The sequence below is a fragment of the Clinocottus analis genome, unplaced genomic scaffold (assembly GCF_023055335.1).
Source record: "Clinocottus analis isolate CAN_PGR_092001 unplaced genomic scaffold, fCliAna1.0.p SCAF_3, whole genome shotgun sequence".
Taxonomy (NCBI): domain Eukaryota; kingdom Metazoa; phylum Chordata; class Actinopteri; order Perciformes; family Cottidae; genus Clinocottus; species Clinocottus analis.
The window spans coordinates 12,647,109-12,659,559 of NW_027176042.1; the positions used below are offsets into that span (position 1 = coordinate 12,647,109).

The following is a 12,451-nucleotide window of genomic DNA, read 5'->3' on the forward strand; positions in this document are numbered from 1 at the left end:
CCTGTGTTATAGCTGCATGCGTTAAAACATTTGGTCTTTATGACAGAGCAGACTTGGAAGATGGGACATTTAGAAAAAGATTATTATTGCGATGTTAGGAGAAAGAAAATACACCGAGGTGTATAAATAGGCATAGTCTTCAAGGCTCTTGATTGAATTAGATTCTTTAATCTCGTTTCGCCCACATGAATTTAAACACTCATTGATTGATAGCATTGTTTTACAAAAGTATATGCTCGTCTTAAATAAATAGAATGAATGTTCATTGAACGTCATGTTTTTTGCCTGCTGAAACTCATCTACTCTGTCGGCTACTCTGTTTCCCTCTGAGTAAAAATCACAAACCATAAACGTGTGTGTATATAATAATACATTTACCTACAAATAACCCCTTTGGTCAGTTCAGGTGCTGGTGTTACCGCAATGCTAGCAACACAATGTCGGCAAATGGCTTGAAATTACAGTGCGGGTGTGTCGTTGATCGAAGGCCCAATCCCGATGTCATCAAAAACCTTAAAGCTAAACCATATACCCTCTAGGATTTAACAGAACTTTACGGAAAAATAAATGATAGGCTTTCCAAGTTCACGCGCTTGGTTGGATTTGGCTGATGTGATCCCATCATAAGATGGTCTTTAGTTTTCTTTGTCTTCCCTGCTGGCCCACTAATCTGCTGCAATCTGCTGGCAATCAAACACAGACACTGATATACCTCTCCAGCCATGAAGCAAAATGAGCATTTCTACTATTTCAAACAAAAAACTATCGACAGTAAACATGTAAAACGTTATTTCTTAACGACATAAAGCGATGACTAAGTGTGATTTCACTTGGACTTTAAAAAGGTGCTACATTCCAAATTTAGAGCATTAATATAGCCGCGAACAACTATTTGCAATGTAAAGATATAGTTGAATAATGTTCATCTGAGCAGAGCATTAACTCACTCTCCCTCTGTGTGTGTGTTGTAATCAGAGCTATTACGGCGGACGCAGCTGATAACTTTGTTCTGACCGACACTGTTGCCTAAGTGTAGCGCCCACCTTCTGTTAGCTGCTCACCGCCGGAGCGGCTATTGTCATGCGGAGAGCCTGTGAAGCAAACCCTCAATCATATTTATGCTCTGAATTTTGGTATTAGCACCTTTATAGCCTTTTGGCTCACATTGCCATCAATGCTCATCATTAACTTTCCACTGAGCCCTCTGTGCTGCATTGTGTAGAATCAGAGTCTTGTGAGATTTGCTTTGTTTCTGAAGATCGTTCTTGTTCTTGCACCTTCTCAGCTTCTTGTGGATAGAGCTCCGGGTAGCGCTGAATACACTCCTGCATAGCCCTGAACTGCTCCAGGCATTCAGAACCCTTCATCTCCTCCTTACTGTAGTGGAAACAGGAGAAGGCATCCTTAAATTCTGTCCCACAGGGTCCACTGACCATCCCACCTAGACAAGGGCAGTTCCAGTTTATGTCTCCACTGGGAAGAATCAGACCTTAAAAGCAAGAAGATAGGTTTAAATTAATAAACAGGTTGTAATTTTGTCTTTTTCAAACCTAATCCGAGCTAAAAATAAGTATGAAGTCAGGATCCTATTTTTTAGTTTTATGGTTCCTCACCTCCTTCCTCATCTGGGTCATTAGGATCTTCCTCTATGAGCTCCGCACTGCTGGGTGTGGCATGATCCTCTTTGGTGACAAAGATAATTCGGTCTTTACCTGTTGTGAAAAACGTTGGACAACCCAAGCAAACGGTCAGTAACATGAATTGCTGCACGATATACAAGCTAAACCAAAGGCTGGCTAACTGACATACTGTATATGCCCTCAACTTAATTTTAAATTTTGAGAATAACAAAGTAAAAAGAGGTTAAAATGTTGATTTGAACAGTGTACTGCAATTTCCTCACTCGAGCCTGACAGATAAATCATCAGGCATGGTCTTGTGTTTCATGCTGACATCAGTGAACTCTTTAGTCAATAATCTATTAATAATCAGAAAGAAATTTGCTGTTCCCACTTTTTCAAATGTTCAAATATGCTGCTGTTTAATTACCTTCAACATGTAACATCTGTGGGTTTTGTTTGTTTGTTGGGCATAAGCCATTTCATTCACCTTTTTGGTTCTGGAAAACTGTGATGGGCATATTACACTATTTTCTAAAAATATTACAGACTAAGAAATATATACAAAATGTAATTAACAAATAAACAATTAAATTAACAAATCAATATATTGTTGTGATAACCATGGCACAGAGCAATACGTCATATTTGTTATACATGAACATATGTTGGGTGTGATTGTGGCCTTGTGAAGATGACCAGTTCAGTAGTGAAAGAAGTACAAGGGATCCTTTACATAACTATAATTATCTGCACAACAATATAAGTACTAACTTTGGTGTAGGGCGCCCTAAACATGACAGGAGGCCACAAATAAACCAGGGGGTCACCAGCCCAAAACAAGACTCAATGTATTTTGTATACATATTATATGTAGCCAATATAACATGTTGTTCACCCGCAAAGTAGTATCTAGATGTGTCAAATACATGTAATGATGTAATAAGTACAAGCTGTATGAATATAAGTATAATGTACTTAAAATCGCACAGCAAATGTAGTGAATTGCTTTCCACCACTGGACCAGATATCCACGGACACATAACCGTCCAGATGTGTTTAACATGAAACCTTTGACGTATAGTGATGACAAGGACAATGTGTAAGGAGAGGACTCAAGGTGACTGACACCCATCAGTATGTGAGGAGCCATTGTAAGAAAACTAACCGTCCTGTTCACTCACAATGGGTCAGGTAAAAATGTTAACAGTCCTGGTTGTCTTTATAACAAGAGAGTAAAACTGGGTGAACACCGGAGTCATCTTCTCATTCAGAAAAACTCAACTCCAGGGTTCTCCCGGCTAGCACGCTGTGGTTACCTTCCTCTCGGAACGAGCTCATTTCTTCACGCTGCGACGGAAATAATTCCTCTTTTTCAAAATGACAGCAGCGACATCTTCAAGGGCAACGACTCTTTTCTGACACGTAACACAACACGTTAAAATGTCACAAGTTTAAGTCCAGAATCAGCTAGCTTGTTTTATAACCATAAAGCTTTCTTCTTCGTCTTCTTCTTCTTTTCTATTTCTGGTAGCGCAGACGTTCTGTGGCGCTTTACTGCCTCCAACGGTCATGACAAGAAGATTCATGCGTTTTCTTCTTCTTCTTTTTGGTTTTTAGGCGGCTGGCATCCAAAAAGGTGCATTACTGCCACTTACTGCCTTGCCATGTGTACTGTAGATATCTATCCCTTTAGCCCCTACTAAAAGAAAAGAAAAGAAATCAGCAACCAAGCCGTGTCTCCTTCAGATACTGCAGCACCGTTCCTGCCCCCAAAGTTAATGCATCCCTCACTTGCACCCCTTCTACTGCCAGCCTCCTCTTCAATTTGCCTCACTCACTTCTACATTTTTGGCAATGCCAAATTACACGATCCACCGTTACTGCTGTCGTGCAGTACTCGCACAGTCCAGTTGGGTGTTTTTATTTTTTATTTTTAAATTAAATGTATTGTTTTGTTTAGCTTTGTATGTCCAAATCTGAGTATGGTCAATATTTTTTCTTGCTTAGTGCTAAATATTGTTGTCCTTCCCTTGCCAACATCCTTCTGAATAGTACAAATGTCTCCCTGGGCCTCCTGCATCCCAACTGTGCTGCAATTCCTTAATAATGTGTCTTCTTTTTTTTGGTAATTTCGCTTCTGCTTTGCTAAATAAAATGTTCTTCTTGTTCTGACCTAAATGCTTGCTTTGCTATCTGCTGCTTCATGTCCTTTTTCCCCTCTAGGTGCCGGGACCCACATGAATGCTACCAGAATACCCATAATTCATGCGTGTTTCCCCTCTAACCTTCTGATATTTTATTTATATTCTATACCTCTGTAAAAATACAATATATCGCCATTATTACAGGAAATGACAACCAAGAAACAAAGATTAATGTCATATCTAGAAGGAAATTAGTCCTCCTTCCTATTAGCTACAGTCTATGTATTTATATGTGCACTACTGTGTCATCTAAGATAGAATTTAATTCAAATGTTTACCTTAAGTTTAAAGTTTATTGTAATCATGTGTGAACGGAGGACCTAGCAATATAAGATTTTTATTGTATGGAGTAACTGTTAACTGTGCATATGACAATAACAATGTATTGAATATTGAACAATGTATCTGCATACATCTTGTAGATACTTACCAACATTCACTTAGTTGGATAAGCTCATTTTGTTCAAATAGCTCTTTGGTGATTTATTCACATATAATTATAATATACTCTGAAATCACAGTATATGACAATCACGTGAAGGGGATATTTAATTTACAAGCCCTCCTACAAAACACACTACAAAGTCATGGTAAATAGATGCAAGTGTTTAGTGCCGTTTTGATCAACTGCTCCTGTGAGCATGCATACATGGAGGCAGATAAACAGATTCCTTCAGTGATAATATAAACTAGGTCTTCATAAGAGGATATGATTAACAAATATTGTACTTTAATAAACACTCAAAGATGTTGTTATAGCGATTTCAAAATTAACCCGAGACACATCAGACAAGTACAACAGGCAAAATATTGAGCCTTTTCCCACAAAAAAGGTTTTATTGAGAATGTTTTTTCTATAAGTTTGTTCTGAAATGCATTTATTTTTTACATATTCAAAAGATTGTATTTTACACTTGAGACAAATTCAAAGTTATTCAATGCATGGCCTATGTACAGAAAATCATTTTTTTTTCAGGTATGAAATAGCAATTAATGCAAGTATGCTGAGAGCAGACAATTAAAAAACCAAACAAAAAAATCTTAGAAAGTGGGAGACAAAAATGGATGTGACATGTGAGTTAATACTGCTGTTCCCTGGGAATGCCATATATTAAAACAGCGACTGGTGGACTCCAATGTGAGCTCCACATCCTCGTCTTACAGGATTCTGTTCAAATAACAGCTATAACACACGATCACAAATCAGGGGACAGTACTTGACTCAGCATTTGACAGTTAAGCTTCTGTTCCACACCTTGACATAATTGGCAGGTTGTGGGAAACATAAAATAAAGCTGAAAGTAAAAGTATAAAGTAAGATAACACCAAGCAGAACATTGAGCGCACTTCTGCAAACAGCACGCAGTTGACCTCTACATTCATGTTGAGTATGCCTGCATACTGAAGCGCTCTCTTGTCGGTCTAAAAAAAGGACCGAACTCCTGCAGGACTTCATCTCATACAAAAAAGGAAGCCTTTAAACTAATTTTGGGAAACTATAATCTTGAGTCAGTTAGAAAATCAGCTGATGTACAGCTGAAATGTCGGTCTTTGTGTTGGGTTGACTTAAGGTGGGAGCAACAAGCTGTGTAGCCCCACCACCTCACATGGTCCAATTTAAGCAGAGATTCCTTAAGATTCCTTCGTCATCTTGAAAACGGAGAGCTGACGTTGCAGGAGCTTCATAGGTGTAAAATGAATGCAAAGTTGGTGATCCTAATAAAAGTTGGTAAAGGGTGGAAGGATATTGGCTTTTCTAGAAGAGCAGAGCCCCCATGCTGCCTACTTCACTTTGTTCTTTCACAAAGATCTCAAAGTACTGATAGATGATGGTGACGGCCAGCAGGATACCAGTGCCTGAGCCAATGGCTCCGAGAAAGTCAGCCATTACTGATAAACCACCGATACACAGTCCACCGAAGGCAGCAGCAGTAGGAATGTACCTATAGAACACAAAAAAGGGAGATTGAGATATTAATACACAGAATTTCAACTGTGTTTCAGCAGAAATACTAAGTGACAAGAAGGATAGATATTAAAATACATTAACCATGATTGTAAAGTCGCAAAAGGTTAGATTACAAGTGTTACATATTTTGCTTAAACACTTTATGGTGAGTAGAAAATGATTGAGTATCACTGTTGAAGTGATTAAACAAGGCAATACAAAAAAAGGTATGAAAAAAATATATCTTTTTGATTAAAAGAAGCGAGTCATTCACTTGTTAGTGACGAAAATGTTAGACCTTGTACATTCATGATGAAGGCGTATATGTATTCTGCCAATTAGGTATGTAAATGAAAAGCAAGAGAGATTTGTATAAGACAAGTTTTTTAATTTTACCTGTTCAGCTCATGAACCATTGAGGTTTCTCTGTGGCCTCTCATCACCATCTGCTGCTCCTTCAGCTGTTTTGCCACCTGGATGAAAGCATAGAACAGAACTTTAACACACAGTCTGCTTCAAATAAACCCATAACGCCACCTGCCTGAAAGTGGCAACAACTTACATCTTTTGCAGAGGAGCCTGAAACTTCAATCCAGGTCTTGGAGAAAAAGGCACACGATCCAAGCATGAAGACAATGTAGATGCCCGCATGTACTGGGTCGTCAAGAACAGAGCCAAATGATTCAGGGGGAGAGAAGTAGTAACAGAGTCCACCTACAGGGTAGGCTCGAGCCGGACCACCTGACGTTGCGTCCTCCAGACGCGAGAGAAAAAGACAAGCTTTTAAAACAATGTTCAAGCACCTTGGGGTAACAAACACAAATTAAAAAATACCTAACCAAGTACAATCTAATCCAGGTATGCACATTTATAAATTATATTAAAAAACACACTTTCGTATTAGACATGTGTGACGGCACATTGTCTCCTAATCTGACTGCACACCGACAAGCTTTACAAATACACCAGTAGAGCAATTTTCAGAGACAGACACAATCTGCATGTTGGGGACTAAAGTGGTATTTGAAAAAAACTTTGGTAATTGTTTTCATTATGAAAACATGAATGAATAATTTCAAAAGCTTGTTCGTAGAATTAAGCTGAACAAATAAATGGATACTTACAGACCAAGTACCAAGCAGATTAACCAGGAAGTTGCCACTGAAACGTGTGGAAAGCATCTGGGAGATAACATACAAGTTTGAGACCAAGGCAGACTGCAGGATGATGGGGATATTGGAGGTGTAGAAGAGCTTGATGGGGTAGGTGTTGTACTGGCCACGGTAGCGGGCCGACTTGATGGGCAGGTCCACTCTGAATCCCTGTTAGGAGGTGAATGTGTGAGCAAATCATTTATTGTTCCCATTACCAAACTTCATTATCTTGACCATTAGGAATTCTTATTATAAGTGCATGTTAAGGAAGACCAGAAACTCACCTGGAAGTATATCACTACAGCAAAGACGAATACTGTGGCAATGAGGTTCATGAGATTGGGCAGGTTCTGTCTGTAGAAAGCCTCTCTCAATGCACGCACTTTGTCCGTACGAGTGGCCAGCAGATGGAACAGCGCAATGATTGCTCCCTCAAACTCTGTGCCTGGAAACAGACAAAGTCACAAGTACAGTATGAGACACAATTGTGTACAGTGCAGATTTACATTTATCAAATAAAAAAAGTCACATATTTTACTGAAGCACTTTGCGGTTCTTACCTCTTCCAGTGTTTACAGTCGTGGGGCTGAAGGCCTTCCAGACGATCGTCTCACAGATGTTGGTAGCAATGAAAAGCGAGATCCCGGAACCAAGACCATAACCCTTTTGGAGCAACTCATCTAGCAGCAGCACAATCAGCCCAGCCACGAAAAGCTGAGGAAGAACACCACACAGATACAGTCAGCTGAAAACTCCACAACAGTCAAAAGAAATACTTTACTTTGCAATGAATTTCTCTGCAGAGTTGAAGCCGTTTATTCTGACTATGCAAGTTAGAGCTTTGGCTTTCCTTAACCGAATCTAATAAAAGTGTTTGTGGGCTTTGTGAGTAATCTCAATTAATGTAAATGAACCTGTTGGTATTGTAATTCGAAAAATGAATGACTATTTTAACCTTTTCTTGACACAATGATACATTTCAGGAAGATACTCTGAAATGACCTTAATGCACATCTTGCACTTCAGTAAAATTGCCGTTTAATGCCTTTTAATTAGAGAATTATACGCTTGATAGGGACTACTTTAAATGTCAACATCACTGTAGGGGATTGATTTATGATAATAAATCCCCAATATGTGAGAAATAATATAAACCCAAATGGCATAATCTAAAGACTCCAGCAAATAAACACTTTCTTTTATCATAATATCTTCATTTTAAGTGTGTAATGAAAAACTGTTTTGATGACAGAGTATACAGTATATATTTAGTCAAAGTACACAATAATGACAAATTTAAGAAAACTCCCAGTCGCACCTGGATGATGATGAGCAGACAGATTCCTGCACCCATCTCAGAGGGATCTCCATACATGCCGGTCATTACGTATACGATGGCCTGACCGATGGTGATGATCATTCCAAATACTGAAAAACATGAAGAGTGGTAAGACAATCTATGGACACACTTATTGATACAAACCCTATGTTTACAGATGATCAAGTGATGAGTCAACTTACATTTCTGAGCTCCATTGAAGAGGGCTCTGTCCTTTGGTGTGTCTCCAACCTCAATGATTTTAGCTCCAGCAAGAAGCTGCATGATCAGGCCTGAGGTGACGATAGGCGAGATACCCAGCTCCATAAGGGTACCTGAAGGTTAATGTTCAAGTTAGGATGTACAAGCGAAAAGCAGACACACATTTGATCTATTACTTAGTTAATAGCAGGACAAATACCTCTGTTTGAGGCCAGAATCACTCTCATCCAGTAGAATGGATCTGCAGAGTCTGACGACATAATGCCAAAGAGGGGGATCTGCAGGAAAACAATGTGAGAAAATTACAATATTTTCACTTACCCAAGTGTTTTATAGCTTTCACGAACTTGCAATAGTATAAGTCCAAATCTAAGCCCTTCGTTCACAGTTGGGATAGTTTGACAAGGCTCAGGACACAAAACATGAAGTTGCTCTCTGCGTGGGTGTATGTGTGTGTGTGTGTGTGTGTGTGTGTGTGTGTCTGTGGGGTAATCCCAGTATCCATCTGCTTTGTTAACATGGCCATGCGTGCCTTTGAATGTATGTTAAAGGGCCCTACTGGCTAGCTCATGGCCACTGCTCTACACTAATCACTTACTGCCGTCACAACTGATAATGCTGTCCAACCGACGCCAATGTTGCAGTAGCGTAGCACCCACCCTCCTCTTTCCCCTCAGGTACACAGGTAAACATGTTAGCTCCGTCAGCACTGTTGCTGTTTGCAATGTTAGCACTGATAGCATTACTAGCTGTGAGCAACCGGTTAAGCCACTGCCATGTTTAGAGCCTTTGAGACATTAGCTCGGTTCTCACTTTAGCACCTTTAAAGTGTAAATGTAAAAAGCCCTATGCATTCTCTTGTTGCGAATATATGAATAGTTGTGATGTGCAGTAGTCACATTTCTTTTATTTGTATATACAAAATAATTTATTTATCTATATATAAATATGGCAAAGAAATTGGGGATTCATTTTATTAGGAATTTTGTTTTGTCCTCAGACCTTTGATGAAGGTCATTCAACATTCTGTTGGAGGTCTGAAGACCAAATTGTCCGAAATAAAGTCAGCGAGTACAAGTAATTGTAGTGGACTTTTTTTGTTAAATGTTACAAATAAAATCATGTGGATTTGCATATCTCTTTTGATTAGCTGATAAACAACTAAGACATTAAGGTAATGGTGACACTTACCTGGCAACAGACCAGGAAGATGAAGAGAGTGATGGCAGTCCATAATACCTTCTCCCTGAACTGGATCTGTTAGACAATGACATTATGAGAATATTTATAACAAATAGCCGTTTGTATTGCAAAACGCAAAAGGTGCCAATAAGCGTAAAACATACCTTTCTTTCTGGTTTTTGGATCTCTGGCAGCACAGCACAGAATGGCTTTATCACCTCTAAGAATTTGACTGGAAAAGAGAAATCAGGAGCATTAATTTGAGATCTGTGTGAATAATAGCTGGTCATCAGTGGGACGTGGCAGTGAATGGTGGGTGGACTCAATGCAGACTTGAAATCCCTACAACTATCGTTAAACGTAAGGATTTATGTCGAATGGGGGATTTTGTATTATTGTGTTTCTATCCATGTTCCAGGGTCTTAATATCACTGCTGTGTGTTTCCCATTAGCGTTGGACAGATGATTTAGGGCCAGCGGGCTGAAGATAACACCGGTTGTGTTATGCGTCGTCATCACTAGACTGTCAATGTATTTGAATGAGTGGCTAGCGAGTTAGCTTGGGAGATATTCATGCCAACAAAAACCACCGTTACGGTCATAAAATATCAATCCAAGCGGGAAATCTAGTTTACTGCCCGACTGTTTATTTGAAACCACCAACGATTCCCCGTCGCAAAAGCCTCTCAATAGTAGAAAAAACAACTGCCAACTAGCTAGCGGTTAGTAGCTGAGCTTGCTATCAACGCTAGCCTGCCACCGCTAACACCGTGAGCTAACTGAGCTAGCTTAAGTTGAAGAAAACAGTTAGAACTATATCTAGGGTTTTAATACACAAACTGTAGACAACAATCTGGCACAACTCGTGTGTTAAAATCATACTCACTGCCCATGATGTCCCAACTGTCCACCGACGTGCTCTGTTACTGTATAAATCTGACCAGACTCAATCTCACTACTGACTGAGCCACTGGGGGGGAGGAGAAAAAGGAAGAGGAGGAAGAGGAGGAGGGGGAGGAGAAATGTAAGAGACACGTCACCACTACAGACACGAAGAACAACGATTTAAAGAACCAGCCTCTTCTGCTCGACTGCAGACGTGTTACTCATTATTTAGAACACCTACACACGAGTAGAGAACACATAGTCAATTTAATTGGTTAATATAATAACAATAATAATACAAATAGAATGTAACAATAATAATATTTTTGATAGTCTTCTTTACTTTGAATGTATCATCATTTTTACACAGTATTCGCTCATTTGGTTACAGTATGGAGGATCTGACGAGTTCTTTCTGTTAACTATATATACCACTGTTCTTCCCTTCAGGAATACAGTCACGTCTCCACCAGAGAGCAGCAGTGGCCTGGACAGGATCTCTGGTCAAGATAAAAATGACAGGAGCACTTGACAATGTCACTTATCTTTTTTTGTAACAATTATCATGTGACATACATTATTGTTTCTAAGAGACGCTGATTGGCGTCAAATAGTATTAAAAGCCATAGACAACACCATAAACTTGCACCAAGCAGCACATACAGCAGTATAATACTATGTCCAACAGACACTGCAGTGTATCTCTGAGGCCTAGTCTTTTTACATTGTCAATAGACTTTAATGATGAATATGCACAATATGACATACAAAGATCAGAGAATAAGTATTTACATTTTTTTGTGTATGTGTACAATAGTATGGAAGAAAATAACAGGAACGTCAAGCAAACTAACAAAAAAATTAAGTAATAAATAAGAGTAAATACAAATAATAAATAAATATATATATATACAAATAATTATGAAAGCCCATTGCCGCCACAGAAAAAGTCATAATTATGACCCAAAAAAAAATGATTATTATGACCACAAAAAAAAACTTTAAAAAAAATTATGATAAAAAAGTATGACAAAAACAAAGTTAAAAAAAGTTGAATTTATGAGATAATAAGTGCACATGCGCTGCTTGCGCTGTCTTCACCCCTCACAGGTCTAACCATGCAAACTATGCAAACGTAACTGTTGACGTTTTAGCTCAACAAATGATAGCATGAAATGAAAGGCTGCCACTTGGTGAAATGGGCATTACAGCCTTTAAGTGCACATTTAATTTTTTTGAGAGTCAAGAAAAACATAACATCCTTAAGCCAGACAGACTGAGAGAGTGGTAAAGGCAATGCTATCGTTCTCTTTGGTACAATAGGATGAGTTTGGCTGGGATTCCAAAGATTACCAGAAGAGGACACAGTTGTACCTTGATCCCTAAAACTATAGTTAAGGTATTGAACACATAGCACCAGAACTGTCCACTATTAGCACAGTTTGATCCCTAGTCTTTAACTGAAATAGGTTTATGATATGAAGATTAGCATTAAGTACCTTGCTCTCTTTTTGTCTTTCTTTCTTTCTTTGGAGAATGCAGTAAAAACGGGTTTTTTAAAAAAGAGTATCAGTCAACAGAAAAAGGTTGCCCAAGCATTTCTCACATAGTTGAAAGAGGATGATGGCACACACAGCAGAGAAAGAGCTCAGTCTTTCACAATACTCCCTGAAAACAGAGTGCCCATAGAGCTGGGGCACCAGGGAAAAAGATAAAGGAGAGGCTCCTCCAACCGAATAAAGCTGCAGCTGGACAGGCCATTTGATCCTTACACTGCAGGACACAGGTGTGTGTCACTGATGCCCAGTAGTAAAGTACTCAGATCCAATAGTAGCATCAATACCACAATATAAAATAACTGTACTACAAGTAAAAGTCCTTTACTCAAAAAACGTAAGTAAAAAGTATCAATATCA

At 38.9% G+C, this 12,451-nt stretch overlaps 2 protein-coding genes across 2 annotated transcripts; both read right to left on the reverse strand.

Moving 5' to 3' along the window:
- Window positions 1-152: 152 nt before the first annotated feature.
- chchd4b (coiled-coil-helix-coiled-coil-helix domain containing 4b) lies at window positions 153-3,177 on the reverse strand. Its single transcript, XM_068594157.1, has 3 exons — window positions 2,939-3,177; window positions 1,614-1,712; window positions 153-1,489 (listed from the first exon to the last, which is right to left on the reverse strand). Exons 1-3 carry the CDS (start codon window positions 2,958-2,960, stop codon window positions 1,185-1,187), a joined length of 426 nt encoding a protein of 141 aa, XP_068450258.1. The 5' UTR covers window positions 2,961-3,177; the 3' UTR covers window positions 153-1,184.
- Window positions 3,178-4,641: 1,464 nt separating this feature from the next.
- On the reverse strand, window positions 4,642-10,661 carry LOC137796684 (protein transport protein Sec61 subunit alpha-like). The gene is made up of 12 exons (XM_068594759.1): window positions 10,537-10,661; window positions 9,815-9,882; window positions 9,660-9,725; window positions 8,668-8,746; window positions 8,450-8,581; window positions 8,247-8,356; window positions 7,489-7,642; window positions 7,213-7,373; window positions 6,899-7,096; window positions 6,337-6,528; window positions 6,171-6,247; window positions 4,642-5,769 (listed from the first exon to the last, which is right to left on the reverse strand). Exons 1-12 carry the CDS (start codon window positions 10,541-10,543, stop codon window positions 5,583-5,585), a joined length of 1,431 nt encoding a protein of 476 aa, XP_068450860.1. The 5' UTR covers window positions 10,544-10,661; the 3' UTR covers window positions 4,642-5,582.
- Between the last annotated feature and the right edge of the window lie 1,790 nt (window positions 10,662-12,451).